The sequence below is a fragment of the Prosopis cineraria genome, unplaced genomic scaffold (assembly GCF_029017545.1).
Source record: "Prosopis cineraria cultivar Desert tree isolate PC_DT_omini unplaced genomic scaffold, ASM2901754v1 PC2, whole genome shotgun sequence".
In the NCBI taxonomy this organism is placed as follows: domain Eukaryota; kingdom Viridiplantae; phylum Streptophyta; class Magnoliopsida; order Fabales; family Fabaceae; genus Prosopis; species Prosopis cineraria.
In genome coordinates, this window is record NW_026555333.1 from 3,983,240 (window position 1) to 4,002,589 (window position 19,350).

At 36.2% G+C, this 19,350-nt stretch overlaps 3 protein-coding genes across 5 annotated transcripts; 2 read left to right on the forward strand and 1 right to left on the reverse strand.

Annotated features, from left to right (window-relative positions):
- The first annotated feature begins 2,165 nt into the window (after positions 1–2,165).
- LOC129303449 (uncharacterized) lies at positions 2,166–4,693 on the forward strand. Of its 2 annotated transcripts, XM_054942772.1 has the most exons (6): positions 2,166–2,466; positions 2,645–2,784; positions 2,919–2,992; positions 3,391–3,523; positions 3,646–3,927; positions 4,247–4,693. In XM_054942772.1, exons 2-6 carry the CDS (start codon positions 2,665–2,667, stop codon positions 4,502–4,504), a joined length of 867 nt encoding a protein of 288 aa, XP_054798747.1. In that variant the 5' UTR covers positions 2,166–2,466; positions 2,645–2,664; the 3' UTR covers positions 4,505–4,693. The 2 variants fall into 2 exon arrangements, with proteins under 2 accessions (XP_054798747.1, XP_054798748.1); XM_054942773.1 differs by having other exon boundaries at positions 2,175–2,784; positions 3,646–3,897.
- Positions 4,694–6,035: 1,342 nt separating this feature from the next.
- On the forward strand, positions 6,036–10,845 carry LOC129300763 (uncharacterized). The gene is made up of 5 exons (XM_054939353.1): positions 6,036–7,674; positions 7,777–7,939; positions 9,163–9,326; positions 10,103–10,358; positions 10,475–10,845. The coding sequence occupies exons 1-5, from the start codon at positions 6,152–6,154 to the stop codon at positions 10,577–10,579; spliced, it is 2,211 nt and encodes a 736-aa protein (XP_054795328.1). The 5' UTR covers positions 6,036–6,151; the 3' UTR covers positions 10,580–10,845.
- A 1,371-nt stretch (positions 10,846–12,216) lies between these two features.
- On the reverse strand, positions 12,217–16,795 carry LOC129301654 (serine/arginine-rich splicing factor SC35-like). Of its 2 annotated transcripts, XR_008591064.1 has the most exons (9): positions 16,610–16,795; positions 16,445–16,523; positions 16,277–16,356; positions 16,125–16,191; positions 15,838–15,909; positions 13,976–14,182; positions 13,713–13,893; positions 13,457–13,604; positions 12,217–13,165 (listed from the first exon to the last, which is right to left on the reverse strand). XR_008591064.1 is itself a non-coding variant. In XM_054940238.1 (8 exons), exons 1-8 carry the CDS (start codon positions 16,683–16,685, stop codon positions 13,599–13,601), a joined length of 768 nt encoding a protein of 255 aa, XP_054796213.1. In that variant the 5' UTR covers positions 16,686–16,795; the 3' UTR covers positions 13,342–13,598. The 2 variants fall into 2 exon arrangements, 1 of the variants encoding a protein (XP_054796213.1); XM_054940238.1 differs by lacking the exon at positions 12,217–13,165 and having other exon boundaries at positions 13,342–13,604.
- Between the last annotated feature and the right edge of the window lie 2,555 nt (positions 16,796–19,350).

Sequence of the window (19,350 nt, forward strand, 5' to 3'; positions counted from 1 at the left end):
TGTTGAATAGTAATAAATATGAAAATATATAGTTAGTTTGAAAGTAGATAATTATTTGATTGGAGGGTGAGATTCAGTTAAAAATACTTTACATTTTTGAACGGAAGAAGTATTAATAACTCAACGAGTTGTGCTAGGGTTTTAACAAGTCACTGAAATTGAATATGTAAAAAACATTTTTATCAAGTTTTACTAGTGAATCAACAAATAATATTATTAAATCAACAAGTTAAATTAGAGATTTAACGCGTCACAAGATATTAAATATGTAGAAGATATTACTGATAAATTTTACAATAATAAATTAATAAGTATTGTTAATGAAATAACAAATAATATTATGAATAAGTTTATTGAACATTTATTTAAAAATTAATTATGTTATATATTTGTTTTTGCACTAATACAAATTAGGGGCATTATTGGCTTTGTGGTTTATAATTTTCTAGTGCACTAAGGAATTTTGAGTTCAAACCTCAGTATTTACTTTTGGTGGTCAGTGCTAGTGGTTTAGAGGTCAATGTTGGGGTTCTAACGAGGTCAATTTTTTTAAAAAATAATATTTAAAGGGTATTATGATAATTTTGATTCGAATCTTATTTTCAATTTTTGTTTGATACAACTTATTTTTTAATTTAATTCCTCGGTCCTTAAGTAATTTTTAGAATTCTTTGGATTTGATTTGCAATAATGTCATGTCGCTAGTTTTAAATTGAAATTCTCACTGTCGTAATTATAGATGCCTCCTTTTTTTGGTGAAAATTTTTGGCCGATGTCTTTGATAAATTTTTCCTCGAGACATAATTTTTTTTCTGCCAATTTATTGGTGAACATTATGGTTCACCAAAATAAAAAAAAAAACTAACACCATCATTTTTTATAAGGAAAGAAGATTGAGTGGCCATTTAAATTTTAATTTACATTCAGTTTACATATAATAAAAATATATTTAAAAAATTTAACTATTCTTTGAATTTGATGGAAGTATATTTTAAATGTAGTTGTGGGTTACTCAAACTTACCCTGAAATTTTTCTAGTTTTAAAAGGTTATTATTGTTGTTGTAACTGAGATCCTCAAGAAAAGTTCAACCAAAAAAGAAAAAGAAAAAGAAAAGAAATCTCTGTAAGCAGAGCGAGTTCGGGATGTTTAACGGATCACTTAATTGCAACGTTACATTCGGGTCCACTGACACAATCAGGAGTCATCTACTGACCCCCTGAATGACGATAATGCCCATATGAGGGACAACGACGACGTTACGGCAAAAGATGTTGTTGTTGTCATTTACTTATTTAAGTCACAAAAGCCGTTCCCTCTCTTGCCTTTTATTAATATTTTTTATCTCAAATTATAAAATACTTTTAAAAGAGATTTAACATATTAAAATATAAAATATTTTAAAAAATAAATATTTTATTAAAACTAAGCTTATTTTAATATTATTTTTTATTTTTATTTGATTTTTGTTATTGTCTTTTTTTAATATATTAAATGAAAGTTATTATTAAAAATTTATATATTTATTTTTTTAAAAATAAATTTATTATACATTTATTTAGTAAAATTTATTAACATGTAAGATTTTATTAAAAAATACTTTATAATTTGATATCAGTATTATTTTTAAGTCACCAAAACAGGGGTGAAAAACAAAATTGAAGAGGAAGTCACAAGTCTCAGGAATGCTTCCACTCGCCAATATGCCAAACCTACATCCCTGTTTTTTTATTTTTTATTTTTTAAAAAGTTGTAACAAGAATTAACTGGATTATAAAATATAAAGTCAGGACTCTGGTCAGGGCAAAGACAGAAGGCAGCCCGTAAAACATGTGTATACATAATTTTTTAAGACGAGGAAGGCTGCAACGAAGGAAGATTGGTAGCTGGCAATAAAAAGAATTTTGAATAATTGTATAGAATTAAAGTGCAGCTCCAGAATTAAGCTGGCAGGGGCATAAGGGCATTAGCACCTAGGAAGATTGGTAGCTAGAGATTAAAAAAAGGGCAAAAGAGTAATTGAGTAGCTCTTCCAAAACCGGCATGTGGCGGTTCAGCCGGGGGCACATGCTTGCCATCAACCAGAAAAAAAAAAAAAAAAAGGAACATACAGAGGTGGCGGCATGAGATTCAAAATGGCGTGCGTGAGAGGTGGAGCAGATAATCAAAGAATTTATAGGGGGAAAAATTAAAGGAGTAACTCAGCGAAGGCGCGCGCGTGTATATACTATGTGGAGGCGTCTGCTTTTGGTTTAAGTTCAGAACAGGAGAGTAGCTTCTGCCGCTGCTTCCATCCTTGGTCCTCTACCACTTACTGTTCTTGTACTCCACCTCCATTTCGTGTCCTGGATAGCCAAGAGCTAGAAGCAACCAATCCAATCCCGAACGAGAATTAAACGGTGGGAATTTTTGAGATCGCGAGCTCATCGTCGTCACCTCCGGCCATTCCATTTCCATCTTTGCGTCTGTAAGCCGAGATACACGCGTCCATCCCCGGAAACAGGGACGGTTCGCCTCCTTCTTTCTCAAGCATATACTCTTTAAATGCGGGCTTGTCTTTAGGTGATTACTGAGGAGTAATCACTGTTTAGGCGTGGTTCGTTTCCTCTGTCAGTCGTCTCACCTACTGTAACTCCAATCTCTAGTGAATTACTGTTGACCGCCAATGGAGAGAACCACCCCGGTTAGGAAGCCTCACACTTCCACCGCAGATCTGCTTACTTGGTCTGAAACTCCACCTTCTGATTCTCTGGCTCCTGGCTCTGCCGCTGTCCGTTCTCACCAGGTACCCCATATTCTATTCATTGCTCTCAATCATGTTCCTTCTTCTTCCGGTTCTGCAATTTTGCTTCCTCTTTTCTTTTATATTTGTTCTTGGTGGAACATTTATCAGCAATCGTCTTTTTTGTTGGATGTTAGCCGTCGGATGGGATCAGTAAGGTGGTGTTTGGGGGTCAGGTGACGGACGAAGAAGTCGAGAACTTAAACAAACGGTGAGATCTATTGCGTGCCTCTTCTTATCTACTTTGAGATTAAGTTCGTATGATTAGTAAAATTGTTCGTGCACCTGATTCTGCCATATTTTCTCTGCAATTTTTAATTTTCTCTTTGATCTGCAAATTGCATCTTGATTGAAAGAGCTGACATACCTAGGATTCCGGAAACAGCTTCATTTGTTCCCTTATTTTTTAGTGCAACTGCCGTTTAAGGTATGGTAATGGGAGTCGTTGGCACTACAACAAGTAGGAAATGAATGCAAAATCAATTATTGAATCACACCAAGAATCGAACTAATAGATTTCCCCTTCTTATCAATCATGTGGCAATGCCTTTTTCGCTTTGTGTGTATTTATTTTATGGCACCTGAAATTGGTTTGCTATGCAATTCCAGGAAGCCTTGTTCGGAGTATAAAATGAAGGAGATCACTGGCAGTGGGATCTTTGCAGCCAAAGGAGATGAGGACATGCTAGAGCCTGGCAGTGCCAACCCCACTCCAAATAAAACTGGACTGCGCATGTATCAGGTACTAATAGATATAGGTAGGCCGTAGTGTTATGTAAGAAATTAAGAACATACAGATTTCTATATTTTGTATTGGATTTTTGCTAACTCGTATACCCATTCTTGATTTCTGGAAACTGGCAGCAAGCAATTGCTGGAATTAGTCACATCTCCTTTGGTGAGGAGGAGAGTGTTTCCCCCAAAAAGGCCGCTACTTTGCCTGAGGTAGCCAAGCAGCGTGAGCTAAGTGGAACCTTGGAAAGTGAATCGGACTCTAGGAAGAAGCTGCTTTCTGATGCAAAGTGCAAGGAGCTTAGCGGTCATAACATATTTGCTCCTCCGCCTGAAATCAAACCCCGGCCAGTAACTCCTCGCATTCTGGAATTGAAAGGAAGCGTAAGCATTGGAGAGCCTGTTACACGTCATGTGTGAATTACTTTATGTTGCTAATCTGAATTATATAATTGCAATTTTAAGATAAGATAATTCTTCTCTGTCTGCACAATATGGCACATGTCATGAGAGCATATTTGGGCAAGGAAGTAAGTAATTCCAAGGAATGCATAATACAGATTGCACAGATGATGATTTGGAAACCTTGGGGTGTACGGCACTGGATACTAATTTATTGCAGACTAGCTATGCCATTTTGTGTTTCATGCGTGTGGGAATGTTATTACGTTGCATCTGTGTGCTTATTGTCTTTGCCAGTTAAATAACAAGTTGCTCGTGACCTGATCTGCAGACTGATGGAGACGAACACAAGGAATCAATTACCAAGACAGCAAAGAAGATTCATAACCAGAAATTTACTGATCTTTCAGGAAATGACATTTTCACGGGTGATGCGCCGCCTTCATCTGCTGAGAAGCCACTCAGCGTGGCTAAACTGCGAGAAATGAGTGGCAGTAACATCTTTGCTGATGGAAAGGTAGAATCTAGAGACTACCTAGGCGGCATTAGGAAGCCACCTGGGGGTGAGAGCAGCATTGCCTTGGTATAGCCTTTTAGGTCTGTGTTATGTTGCTACTGTCTTGTTTCGTTATTGTTACTGGGGATGCGTTATGGTATTATTTGACCTCGCACTTCTGGGATTTGGGACTCAACTGTTTTAGGTTTCTTAATGTCTTCACCAAAAGGAACCATTTACTTAATGAAGTGATCAGGGCTGTGCATCTGATTTATTTCCTGATGTCCATCTGCTAATTTACATTCATATTTTTGAACGTGCGGTTCCTAGGATGAGCATGCTCTCGCTTAAATTGATTTGTTTCTTGTGGATGAAGTTCCATATCTCATCACGGTCAGAAAAAAAAATACAGCAAATTTCCTTTCACAAACACAAAAATCATGGGATAAGAGGAAAGGGGGAGATAAGCTTCCTGCTCCGGGTAAAGAGGGAGAACACTTTATCCTCAATAATCAATTAATCATATTGGGAAAATAGCATAACCCTCATAATCAATGGGCACATACAAATCTTGGTGGCGGTGCTGTGTGATCGTAAAAATAGGTATCCGCTTGATAACCATCTCTAATAATGACAGCCAAAATAAGCCCTCAGTGTTAAAATGTGCACATACATATGGACTATATGCACATGCACATATTGTTTAATAAAAATGTTATATTATGTAAATTTTAAACAAAAAATCTTGAGGAGGTAACCATTTAATATTATTTAGATTAGATCAGACCACTAAAAATATTGAAATAGTGAAGATTATTTATAAAAAAAAAAAAAAAAAAGAGGGAGAGGCGAGGGAGTGAAAATTTAGAAGAAGCTTGAAGTGGCACGCAGCTGCTCTGCCCTCATTTATTTTTATCGTCCTGCCACAGAGCAAAGTTTTGGCCAATCCCCCCTTCTTACTCTTGTGTCTCTCTTCCCCTTACCTAGTTTCTCCGTGGACGTATATATATTTAAAATATATATTTGTTCATAAAATAATAAGTTCAAGCATAAATATAATTTCGGGATCCAAGCAGATTGAATCATTCCACGTACTCAACATGTTCCCACCCTAATCGTGCAAGAATTACGTAGAATTGGTCTAATCAGACCTTCTCTCCCCTAACAAATTTTATTTAAAAAAACATAAATATTTTTTAATTTTTAATTTATATTTCTCTTGTTGATATTTTCATACATAGAATATAATACATAGCCAACGAAAAAAAGTTTAAATTGCAAGTTTCTGATTACAATCATAACCGCACAATCTGAACAACCCATTTTTGTTTTGTTAAAACTTTTTGTTGGTGAATTAAACTCTGGAAAAATAAAAAATAAATAAAAAAGCTGCACTTTTTTTTCTGCTGCATAGTGCTGTGATGTGCATAAAGCGGCAGGATCTTCCTCTGGGGGCGTGAGCGTGAGCCGGACAGGCCTTACACGTATAGCAGCAAACCCGTCACCGTCAGCATCAAAAACCCCTTTCTGATAATTCTTCGTTCTCTCGCATTCCGAGCACAATGAGATTCACACGTTATAAAGCTCATCAGCCATTCCTCATGCTGTATGCTCGAAGAAATAGTTGCCGTGCCTCGTTGCGACATCTTTTCTGCCTCTGAATTTTCTTTATAACGTGGGTTTTCGGACTGAATCTTGCAGCCTTCTGTTTCTGAATTTTGAATCGATTTTCTTCTAATAATGTTCAAAACATCTGAGAGAAATATGAGCAAGGTGGAGAACAACGTGAAGAGAGATGAAGTGTTGGGAACGTGGCGGAATGGATTTCCAAACACATCATGTCCCAATCTTCCTCATTGCCATCGTTACAATGAGCATTTGGCGATTAAATCCCCTGTATGGAGGGTCTCTCACACATCACATTCTCCACCGTTAACTTCTTTCGCTGACGGGCTTCATGTTTCTGCCCATAACTCCTCATACTCAGCACCATTTCAGGACAGAAAGCATGTAACACCCCACGATCACCACTCAACTAAATTGTTGTTGGACCCCGAGTCATCGGATTTCCATATTGGGAAGAGTATTATTGATAATCAAGTGGTTGATCTGGACCTGTCTCGTGATTTCTATAGAATGAATATTATAGACGGACGGGGAAATGGTAACAAAACAAAGGCACCTGAAGCGGACTCCTATGGATTTAGATTTGACGCCTTTTCGTCTTTCGATATAAATATTCCCGGCGTTACTGAAACACGGAGCTCCTATGAAGATTTTTGCAATGAAGTTCCCGCTCCTAATTATGAGTGTATCTCATCGTCTACTTGGGGAGTTTCACCAAGTTTGGTTGCTGATATGAAGTGGAACAACCATACCTTGGAGAAAGGACACACTTCTTCCCTCGCTCATGGTCAATCCAGCGCTCTGAGTTTGTGCTCTGGGTGGAACATGAACCAAACATATCATCAATTGGAGCACAGCAAGAAACAGGGGAGCAGTAGCTATGATGGAGAAGTTCAACCGCAGAAGCCATCTATCATCACCCCCTACCTCTGTGATGGTTTAACTAGCTCACAACTTTGTGGAGTGGATTATGATGGAAGCAGGAGTGTCGAAAACCCCTTAAGATTCTCTCAAATCATGCAACCCAAGCTAGCTTCACATCAGGATATACTAGAAACAAGGGGAATTGCTAACTTTGAGCTGCCTGAATTTCTCCCGTCCAAAAGAGCTGGTGGCGATCCGGTGGCATTTCGATGTGATAATAGTTTTATCATACAGGGAAGAGATATAAATTATTGCACAGACAAAGGATACAATTCTTTGAGGGGTACCAAAAAGAATTCCCTCAATGAGAATGCATTTGCAACTGTGGGGGAGGAAGTTTCTAAACACAATTCTTATACCCCTGGTAGTCAAATTTGTGCGAACAAAGGAAGTCTTGTTGGTGATTTCCCACTGCCCTCACTTCTGAGTTTCTGTTCCTTGGCTGAGTGCCAAGGTTACATTTGCTTTCTGGCAAAGGATCAGAACGGATGTCGCTTCCTACAAAGGATGGTTGATAAGGGAAACTCTAAGGACATGCATATAGTATTTGAGGGGATCATAGATAATGTTGTTGAACTTATGATGGACCCTTTTGGTAACTATCTTGTGCAGAAGTTGCTGGACGTGTGCAGAGAAGAAGAGAAATTGCAGATTGTTTCCATGGTGACTAAAGAACCAGGGCAGCTCGTCAGAATATCTTTAAACACGCATGGGTATGTCTTCCATTTTAACTACAAATTTCTTTCTTTTTTCTGTAGATAGGATGTAGCACATGTTATATACTTTTGACCTCTAAATAAATATCATTGCGTCAGCACGCGGGTCATCCAGAAGTTGATTGAGACACTCAACTCTAGGAAACAAATTTCACTAGTGAAGTCAGCCCTTCAAGCAGGTTTTCTTGATCTTGTTAAGGATCTGAATGGAAATCACGTGATACAACGATGCTTGCAATGCCTTAGCTGTCAAGATAATGAGGTAAAACGCCTCTCTTGCAATCATTTTACTAAAAATTTTTAATGTCAATCTTACACTTCTGATATAGTATCTGTTTTTTCGCCTGCTTTACTTCCACAATCGAAAGGGGATGACTATTTGGTCTTTGTACTGAGTAAACAGTATGATGACAGAATGGCAACCTTGGATCCAGAGTAAAAGTGGAAAAATGAACTGCGTCGTTAGCTGCATTCCTTATCAAATTCGTTTCAAATGAATTCTCAACGCAACGTTTCCCAAAAATTTTGCTTCGGTGTACTATAGTCGAGCCACATGACCTTTGTATTGTTAACCTAAACCTGACACTGCCTAGCTTAGGATGTTATAAATGGGGGAAAAAAAGTTCGTTGTTTAAAAAACCTTTTTTAGGCACTTCTTAAATCACGCAGAGTGCTTGTATATCATGCTTCAACTGGTTCAATATGCTAGCCCAATAAAACTAGATTATTAGGAGCTTTCTATTTCTCAAGCCGTTCACCTGTTGAATTCTATAACCATCACATTAGTGGCATGGTCTATTTCAAAAAAGTCTTGATTAGAGCTTTTAGGTGACCATGCGGAACCATACTCAGTGAGCTCCGAAGTCTTCACTGCTCGAATACAGGGAGAAAATATGCAGAACTCTTGAGTTTGAAATGAATATGGCTGCAGCCTTGCAGGAACTGAATATTTCTAGGAAACTACCTTGTTAAGACCCTCTCAAAATAGGTTTAAGAATCCATTTCCACCTCAATTTGAATGCAATCTTTTTTTCTGGAATGCTACATGAAAGAGAAACGGCATTCAAACGGGTTCAATGGTGATGATATGCACAAAGATAGATCGGCATAGAATCTGAAGGAAATGTATAAATGGAAAATTATATTCAATTGAAAGGAAGTAGTTTGTTGTGAACATTTTCTGTACGAGGATTCATTCTTTTTTTGTTCAAGTTATTGATTCAGTTCAACGGTTCCCCAGACATTTACTGTGTAAATTAGTATTTCAAGCCTTCAGAGAGGCTCCGCTGTCTCTTACATCAGTTTCATATCATACATGCCATGCATAAATTTTCCAGAATTGTACCTCTATTGTTGAGCTTGCATTTTCTTGCCTGCGCACAGCCTTTGTTCCATTGTCTTTCTTTTCTCTTCTGCAAGCTCTTTTTTAATTCAATTGACCGATTAAGTTAATTTATTATCATCTTCCTTCATCCTGTTCCACAGTTTATTTTTTATGCCGCTGCAAAGTTTTGTGTTGACATAGCTACTCATCGACATGGATGTTGTGTATTGCAACGTTGCATTGATCATTCAATTGGCAAATATCGAGATAAGCTGGTCGCAGAAATTTGTAGGCATGGCCTTCACCTTGCTCAAGACCCTTTTGGGTAATTTGCCTTGATCCTTCACCTGTTATGAATTGCTTGTTTTGTTTGGTATTTTCCAGACGTGAAATAATAATGATGGGCTAAAATGATATATACCTTGAAATTTGCTCATGTTAAACTTAATGATGTCACAAGATTTACATTTAACAAATAGTAGTGATTAATTTTATGATTAATCACATTGCTGAGTGAAGAAACATATCATTTTGTGTGCTGCAAGTGATGCACAACTTTTGCATAGCCTCTGTGTGTAATAAAATGTGAAGTAGATAGTGTTTTATCTTATTCATTATGCATAAATTACTTTTAATTGTGGCCTTCTTGAAGTGATCTTATAAGGCAGTATGCTTTATAAGGGGACATCATTAATCATGACTCATAATAACAAAGTCAAAGATCTTCATATTTTGATTTAAAATCATTTTTTTATAATTTAATAAGATTCAAATAAGAAACTATTCAAAGGGATTAATATTCATACATCTATATAATATAAAAACTCTCAACAAGTTGCAGCATTTAAGAGTCATAAACAATGCAACTTAAATTTCATATTCCTTATAAAAAATAAAACCCACACTAGTTTTCCAAATGGGAGGGCAAAAAAGGAGTTTCCAAAAAATAGAAAACATTAACAAAAATCATAGAAAAAAAATTGTCTTTTAAAATGGTGTGTGTATATAAGGGCTTTATGTGGCATCAACAATAACAAAATTAATATATGCACTCAGTCTAGTCTTGGTCACTTAAACTAACGCTTTCATTTGTCATGTCAGAAATTATGTTGTTCAGTATATAATAGAGATGGAGATTCCAACTGCCTCAGCCAAGCTGGTTTCTCAGTTCAAAGGGAACTACGTAAATCTGTCAACGCAAAAATTTAGCAGTCATGTGGTCGAAAAATGCCTTAAGCATGTTGGAGAGAGCAGATCAAGGATCGTCCGAGAATTGCTGTCTTCACCTCACTTCGAACAGTTGTTGCAAGATCCATATGCCAACTATGTCATTCAGTCTGCTCTTGCAGTAACAAAGGTTTACAATACAATATGGCTAATGGCTAAAGCTCAGTTTGCAACTTAAATGCTAGTTTTAGAATTGTCAAGCATGGGGTTTCATCTCACCTGCGTGTTATTTAATTTCTGATGCAGGGTTCACTTCACACTTCTTTGGTTGAAGCAGTACGTCCTTACAAAATCTTGCGCACCAGCCCGTATTGCAAGAGAATTTTCTCGGGAAATCTACTCAAGAAGTGATGTCTGGTAGCCCGACAAAAACTGTTGTTGTTTTAAAGATCACTCCTAATTAAAGCTTCTTTCATTGTCTAACTTAGCCACTACCTAGTATGTGTATGTACGCCTATTAGAATCACGGTCTGATCTACTTGGGAAGAATTTCGCAATTAAAGCCTCTCATATGATCTGTCCGAAAGTTGGAACTTGGAAAGGCTGGTTAACCAGGTATACTTCTGTATGGTGCTGATGCATCTTGTATTGTCTTCTTGTTGTGGTGTCCTATGGATTAGGAGATGGTGTTTCAAGTTTCTTGATCATTGTTTTTCTTTTCTTTTCTTTTCTTTTCTTTTTTGTCAGTTTCTTGATCATTGTTATGTACATGATCCTGGATATCTCTTTCTGAAACTTCATTATTTAGATAATTATATCTAGATATTGCCTGCCTGTGCCAATTAAATTGCATCTTTCAAATTCATGATGCGACTGAATTTGCTATATCGTGTGATATTAATAGGCTGATATCAACTGGATGGTTAGATTTTTACGAAAAATAATTGTTTGTATTTCTTGAGTTTGGGATGCTAGGCAGGCCAGAATCAATCATCAAAGGGCATATGATCACTTTCCATTAACGATTGATTTCACAATGTCCACCGTCACGAAGAGATTGGCACTATTCAAGATCTCCGTTGCAATTGGCTTTTAATCTTTGGAATCTCTGTGCATCAAATATATTTAACTAGCAAGTGGTACCCAAAACTACATTCCCGAAGGACCCTGTCGTGCCATTCGATAATGTATTTGTTTTGGCTTAAATATGCAAGCTGTTCGATGAATTATAATAAATGAAATAAAACTTCAATGCCAATGCTTCAATATAAATATTCAAAAAGTACTTTTTTGGTGGTGGGTTTTTTTTTTTTTTTGGTTGGCGTGGGGCGGGGGGTTGGGGGACATTGGGTCAAGAAGGGCCGATCATCCAAAGCAACCAAAAGTTTTTTTTTTTTTTTTAAACTAAAGCATTAATTTCGTAATCATTGACGGAAATAGCCAGCCATGAAGCAACAAATCAATCCCACCTGATAAGATTAGTACACAAGGTCAAAGAACTTGCCAACACAGAACCCATGAAACCAGCACATCGGTGGCGGGATCATAGTACAGCTTAAGCATTATCGTCTCCTATAACGATAAGAATTCTCAGCAAGGCATTCCGTGTTTCCGATTTCAACGATGAGATTCATGTGGAGTTAGAAGAAACAATATATATCTATTTACTGATGACAAGAGGCCATGGAATGAACCAGTGTAAAATATGTTTATGATGCAATGCACTGAGGGGACGACGACAATATCCTGATAAAGAAGCATACAATTGGATGAGAGTGACTTTATAATTAAGCAGAGAATGGAAGTGAAAATAGGCCGTGAAGGGTTCGCTATGCACATCTTACATGAGCGTATCTCCGTTTTATTACAGATTTTATATATGCACCTCACATCCCCTGTCCAAATTTAATCTTCACAATTTAAGTTTCTTTACTTCTTATTCAACATTTTTTTTTCATTTTAAACAGAACGAGGTACAACATAAAATCAAGCTTTAAACTACCACAAAAAAAAAAAAAAAAAAACAAACAAACAAAGGGGACACAAGCTGAATCCAATAGTTTGCCTCAACTGACTTGGAAAAAAAGAGGAGACATAAAAGGTTGACGTTCTACTGCCTTGAATAAATTAGGCTATCAAAGTCTACTCAAACGATGCTCTGGAGAATTTCTCAATTTACCAAAACCTAGAGTAGAAACATGCAAATCCTAAAAATAATTATCCTGTGTAATATCTAAGAAAAATAATAATAAAATTCTTTTAAATTATAAAAATAACATTTTAATTTCTCTTTAAAATGTTATAATTTTTTTAAAATTTTTTAAGGATTCTTTTGTTATTAAAAAATTAATATAAATGATCATATTGTCCTTAATTTAAATATAAATTACCATTCATAAATTTTGTTTTAAAATTCACAATTTTTTTCTTGAAATAGCAAAAATTCAACATCAACTTGCAAATTCACAACATTTCTTTGTAAATTTTGTTCTAAGATTCACATTTTTTAAAATCACAAAAAATCAACAGAAATTCACAATCTTAAATTAAGGACAATTTGACCATTTACACTAATTCTTTAATGACAAAAAAATCCTAAAAACTTCAGAAAAATTATAGCATTTTAATAGACTAAAATATCATTAACACAATTCAAAAGAATTTTATTATCATTTTTCCTAATATGTATGGACCAGACTCCTACAAGGTCATCTTTAGGCACGCATCACGCCATTAGCAACAGCAAATGCGGGCAGGGCAGTTCCCAGTCGCATAAGAATGACTTCAACAGAGGAAAATTACAACATCGTCGGGCAGTCCGGCACAAAAGCAAGCAGCTGCATCCGCTGAGTCATCTTGAAAGAATCAATTCCAATACCAAAGGGTTGGTACGACACTGGACAACGCAACCCGGATTACACAAGAATTTGGCATAATGCCCCAGACGGTTCGTGCACCATCTCTAAGACAGCAACATTCAACCTTCTCGAACACAGGCTACAGAGTTATAATAAGAAATTGTTTTAAGTTTGTAATCAGAACTGCAGGATTGAAAACTAAACTAATCAATATAAGGAGATGAATAGAGAACGGAAATATAAGTCAAGAAATGTTAAAAAACCAAGTGACAAATATTGTAGGAACCCTTCACTCTTCAGCCAAAAAAGGGGAGGGATTGCAAATTCTTAATGCTTATATTGAACACTTAATAGAGTATCAGATAAAAAGAATATCGGAATACAGAAAGGCCACAAAATGGAAGACTGTAAACCCAACAAGGATATGAACCTTCCAAAAAAGTCCATGCAAAAACGTCATTAATCCAAGATGCAGATCACAACATTCATCATTTAGTGACTTCATCCATATAACTGATTACAGAACTCATCATAAGGCCACCAATAGATCCCTGTAATAGGCAGCCACTCCATCATTCCTACAAACATAATGCCCAATTCAGATGGCTCACCAAGAAGCTTGAATCAGATAGGGAAAAAAAATGTCTACCCCAAAATAAGGGAGCATAAAATTGTCAGGATCTTACATCAGCATCAGATTTGTGAGACGGGCTTCGGGAATCATTAGGACGATCACGCCGTGAAACATCCTTCTGAGTAGGTGATTGCTCATGACTATTCTGTTCATCATGCCGCTCATCTCGAGAAGACCTCCTATGAGGAGATGGGCTTCTACGAGGACTGGAGCCATGTCGAGCAGGTGATGCACTTTGGCAAACGCAAATGTATATCAGAAACAAGATAGTGATGAAAAAAATGTAAAGAATAATAAGTAGCACAAGATTCAAACCTATCAACTGATCTGCTTCGAGTTCTTCTATCCTCATCATCTCTTCCTCTCCTGTGATCTTTATGCCGATCAGGACTTGCACTGCGGCTCCTACTCCGGCGACGATAATCCCTGTCCCTTTCACGGTACTTGTCACGATCGTATCTTTCCCTACTTCTACTGCGACTTCTCCTCCTGTAGTCCCTGTCTCTATATTCATCCCTATGCCTGAACATTTTATTTTCCATCAGCTATTGTGTAAACTGAATATGAAACAGTGACCTCTTCACCATTATGCACGCAAACATTCACGAATATGAAACACTGGCTATAAGCGTAACAGATTAGGCATGATATTGGAAGCATGAAATACTATAATTGAGTCCGGCTCCAAAACAGGAAGAATAATGAGAATGGGCATTGCCCGGTAAGCAGAACAGCTTACTAGGTCACAAGGAAAACCATTCACTAAAACAAAGCTTTGTGAATATAAATTAATAAAATGCAGGACAAAACTTCCAAGTCATAACACGTGTCCATTCCCTAAATTAGTTACTCTGCATGCACAATTAAAAATGAACATCAACATCAAACAATATGTTGCCTTAGATTTACCGCAGCATAATGCAACATTTGTTCCTTTCTTCACTTATTGCAATATCTGAAGGAAAATACAGATCAGCCTGTTCACCAACCTAACTGACTAAATTATGTGTCATACTGTTTTATTATTAAAATTACACCAGATAAGACTGGTTTTTGCCAGTTCAAATGCAAACACAATTTGATTGTAGATCCAGCCTAGTTTAATAACCGATTTACCAGTCCAACAGGGCCATGCTAGTTCAGTTCAAAGAACAATACTCAAAAAACCACAACCCAAGCCAACACTTTGTGTTGGTAAAAAGATATCTAAATCTTTCACTGAATAAAATAGACTTTATCATCCTCTTAATTCGGCCACGATGGATTTAAATATATGGCAGCCCTATCTTAGCTACTCTTACATGAGACCAGGCATAATTTCCCAAGATTGAGGGAGAAAATGGTCAAAAGCGCATTCATGGACCTCTATAGATAGTTAGATACAAAGGATATTGGCAATTGACCACTACTGATTAGACAATTTTTCAAGGCAACTAGAATATAACTTGCATGACCCTTCTCTATGTACCAAGACATAAATGCACAAAATGCTCAGGTAACTAGTCTGCAGCCCAATTTTAATATAGTTTTTTATGCATGCCCACAGTATATTTAATTCTTTGTCTTATGATTTACTATGTTGCAAAATACAACCTTCTTTCTTGTTTAATACTAATAACTATAGGAAGAAAGATATAAAACGAGAAACACATAACTCCTACAGAACAAAGGGAATCAACTATGACAGTAAGACCTCATACTAGAGCCTGGGGAAGATTATACAAAGCCTAATGGGGCGGAAGCCATAGCTGGTTTAAACACCAAATGTGGATATAGCGTAGCAAATGAAAAGGGAGAACCATCTACACATTCAGAGGACACGCCACAAGCATAACATGTAACTATGAAGCAGGGACAGATCTAGAATTTGATTTTTTTTTTTGGAGGGGGGGTGGTTAAATCGCAAACATTATATGGATTGGGGCTACAATCTATTTTTTTAAACGTTCAATTGTTTAATTGTTTCCAAAAAGCTGTTTATCCCAAAAAAAAAAAAAAACAAGAACACCCCACCATATCCGTCTCTGCTATGAAGGGCAAAACTGTTTTAATCCTTGGTGACCCCTGGCAATAAATCTCTACAAAACTTCCTGCTAATTACACAGAAGATATCATTCTAAATCAAAGACCCTCATCTCATTAAATAGTTGGAAGCATCTTGTAAGAAGGCTCCTTACCTTGAACGAGGGCTGCGGCTTCTTGACCTCCCTCTTGGCTTGGAGGATGTTTCCACTATCCTGCCCTTTTGACTAATATTTATGAAAAATTAAGTTAGCTGATTATACCAATAACCAACCAAAATATATTTGCTAGATATAGAGGTAACAAATTTCTCGCAGAATGTAGACCAAGCAGAGTTTTAACTATCAAAAAGAGAACAAGCCGTCATTTAAAGAAGTTCATTTTAAACTTGATGCTTTGCTAGCCAACCTGATGTTTTGACGTTGACCATAGAACAACTTACATTTTTTCTGCATTAGGTCCGTATTTTGCGAATTGAACCATAATTTCTCTTCCATCAACCACTCTTCCTGACAATTAATGAAAATTAGCACGAAAAGAAGTCCCAAACTTGCTAAAGTCCTACATATTATCTAGTTCGAGAATGAAAATAACCATCAAGCTTATCTACTGCCTTCTGAGCCTCGTCGGCATACTTATAACGAACAAAAGCGAAGCCTCGTGATTCGCCAGTCCTACAAAAGATAAGAAAACCCGCATTTATCTTCAAAGCAATCCCAGGGTCCCCAGTTGGGAACAATACAAAAAAGGAAGGGCGAAGACCTTCGGTCTCTGGGGATGAAGACATCGACAACCTTGCCGTACTTGTCAAAAAGGGGGTAGAGGTCGTCAGCGGTTGTACCTAGCAAAAGCAAAACGAGGCTGAAGGATTAGAAATGAGATGCAAGGAAAATTCAGAACATTGCAGAGAACGGTGAAGATAACTACGGAAGGTAATGTTAAGGACGAGAAGGGAATAGGTGTCTCTGATGTCCGGAGGACCAGATCTTCCAAAGTGCGACATATTTGGTATTGAAACTCGGAGTTGGAGAAAGGAGGGCCAGCGATTATGCCCAACTTCGCTAGGGTTTTAGAGACAGGCACTGCGGAGCGAACTCTAAGTGACTACATCTGACCCCAAGAAGTACTGGATTCGGACAAGGATTCATTAATTGACCGATATATCCTCGTCAACCAAAATCGTTGCACTGTGGTCCCCTGGGTTAATTAGGGCTGACTCGTCTCTAAAAAGCCTGCGTTTAAAGAACCAAAATTTAAATGAACTGATCTTATAAAACTTAATTACATCTTATGATTTCAGGTTGGCCAGCCTGACCTTAACTCTTAGGGCTAACGGGTAAACACTCAAAGCTGCGACCCTATATTTTTTGTAATTTAAAAATTTTAAAAAAAATATTTAAAATTAAAAAAATTATTACTTGTAGTATTAAATCTATAAAAATAAATTTAAGTTAATATACATAATAATAAATTTAAATATAATAAAAAATAATAATATTATAAAATTAACACTAATAATAATTAGACTTTGCTAGCATTATCAGCAAAATTTTGATAATTTTTATTATCATTAACATCAATATAATTATATTCTTCTCTCTATGAAGTTTCGTGGTAAAGATATTAAATTTTTTATATATCCTTCTCTTTATGAGGCTATGGTTTTAGAATTAACATAGTATTTATTTTTTTAATAGAAAAATTTTTAAATATATATATATATATATATAAAAGGGCAGGCCTTAAGCTTAAAAAGTTCAGCCTTTTATTTTAGAGCCTTTTAAGCTCAAACTATCATTTTATACTTTAAAATAGTAGTTTGACTTTAAATTTTTTTAGGCTTAAAAGTGCTGACTAGACAAGCTCGGCGCTAATTAATGGCCTTACCCTTAGCCCCTCCTTTTTTTTATTTAAAAAAGGGTTAAGGTATAAAATTTTTTCAATTTCAATATTTCCATCCAAATGCACCTATATTCTTAAATACTTTTTAACCCAATTTCATTAGACATTTTTTACTTAGGTACAACATCACCTCTAAAGTAACAAATTCAGGCTTTGACCATTAGTTTGATCATGATGTGTATAGCTAGTAGCCACTAACATATTTTAAAAATTTAAAATTTAAAAAAATACATGTCATCTCTCCTCCTTTTTTCTCACCCCTGATCAAAATAGAACCCAACAAATTAAACAAACCTTGGCAAATTAAATAAAAATCCAACCATTAATAAAAGAGATAACAAGGAGCAGAGAGGAATAATGCAAAAAAAAAAAAACCCTAATAAATCAAAAACACAAATAGACACAGAATGACACCCTCAAATCCAATCTCCAAGGCAAAACCCAAAATGAAACATAAAACACAAAAATCAATTACATCCCAAAAAAATACAAAAATCAAGCTAGGAATACAAGTTAGTTACTTTCTCAGTTGGAGCAAAGAGCGGGAATGAAACCCATAACAACGACTAGATGCTTCTCTAAGAATGAAACCCATGACGACACTCTCAAATCCAATGCCCTAGATGCCATTTTTGCAAATACTCTGTTTCCCAAACATGAAAAGGATGCTTCTCTTAAACAAGACACAAATGAGAAGTTGGAAAAGTTACAAATCCTATAGGCGAGCCACAATTAGATATCACATCCAAGGACATTCATAAATTTCAATAAGTTCAGATAGGAAAAGGAAAACAAAACAAAACAAAGTAGATCAAAGTTCAACCTGCCATTCCTTACTCCTCCAAAACAAATTTGTCATTAGTGTGAACAACCCACCATTGTTAAAGTTCTTCAATCTCTGTTTGTACTCATGAAATAGAAAACCTAGAGCTAGTTGGTGGTGGCGACTGTGTCACATCGAGGCACCTATCTGGTATGAACACCATTGTTGGTGACAATGGAAGGAGGGGTGAGCTCTGAGAGAATCAAGCAGAGGTAAAGGATGGTTAGGATCTATAAGTATTCTAAGGGATGATTTGATGATGTTTTATGTAGGGGACATTGAAGTATGCCGAACTAGTTGACATGGCATTGAATAGTAGTGGAATGGGCAATGGTAGGAACCGGAGCAAGCAACATAAAGCTTGAGAAAGAGGGTTGGGAGACATATGAGCAAGATGAATTGAATGACCCATGTGGATAATGATCTAGCAATCCAGATGGAAGACAATGGTCAAAATCTAAAAGATAATAGTCAAAGCTATCAAAAGGTAACGAGGGTGAAATTGTTCATAAATAAAAAATATTGAGACGAAATTGCGTTGAAAAATACTTAAGAACATAGAGTATGTCCTGGTGAAAATGTTGAGGGCATTTTTATACCTTAACCATTAAAAAAATTCAGGATTTAAAAAAATGATAGTACCTGTCAAGGAATTTTCTTATCCATAATTTAAATTTAAATTGAAATAACTTTTTAAAATTGAACTAGATTGCATTTTTATAATTTAAATTTAATTAATCATTTTTTCTTGGTGGAGGCTCAAGTTTTGATCATGTTAAACACTCCATACTTCTCTTATAAAACCCTTAAAAGTTAAAATCATACCTTGTGACTCAAGATTTTTAATAACGTGAGAAATTGGAGCAACCTAAAAGATTTTTAAGAGAACTAGTGTACTACCCCATGCGATACACGAGGTGTGGTTCACTTCACATTTTTCTTT

Bases quoted from the DNA above. Each gene is read 5' to 3' on its own strand.
- LOC129301654 (XM_054940238.1), bottom strand. From the start codon at position 16,685: ATGTCGCACTTTGGAAGATCTGGTCCTCCGGACATCAGAGACACCTAT. The intron at 16,357-16,444 runs GTCTTCGCCCTT...TATCTTTTGTAG, and splicing joins TTCATCCCCAGAGACCGAAG to GACTGGCGAATCACGAGGCT. The intron at 14,183-15,837 runs GTAAGGAGCCTT...TAAAATGTTCAG, and splicing joins AGCCGCAGCCCTCGTTCAAG to GCATAGGGATGAATATAGAG.
- LOC129303449 (XM_054942772.1), top strand. From the start codon at position 2,665: ATGGAGAGAACCACCCCGGTTAGGAAGCCTCACACTTCCACCGCAGAT. The intron at 2,993-3,390 runs GTGAGATCTATT...ATGCAATTCCAG, and splicing joins GTCGAGAACTTAAACAAACG to GAAGCCTTGTTCGGAGTATA. The intron at 3,524-3,645 runs GTACTAATAGAT...GGAAACTGGCAG, and splicing joins CTGGACTGCGCATGTATCAG to CAAGCAATTGCTGGAATTAG.
- LOC129300763 (XM_054939353.1), top strand. From the start codon at position 6,152: ATGTTCAAAACATCTGAGAGAAATATGAGCAAGGTGGAGAACAACGTG. The intron at 7,675-7,776 runs GTATGTCTTCCA...TCATTGCGTCAG, and splicing joins ATATCTTTAAACACGCATGG to CACGCGGGTCATCCAGAAGT. The intron at 7,940-9,162 runs GTAAAACGCCTC...CCTGTTCCACAG, and splicing joins TTAGCTGTCAAGATAATGAG to TTTATTTTTTATGCCGCTGC.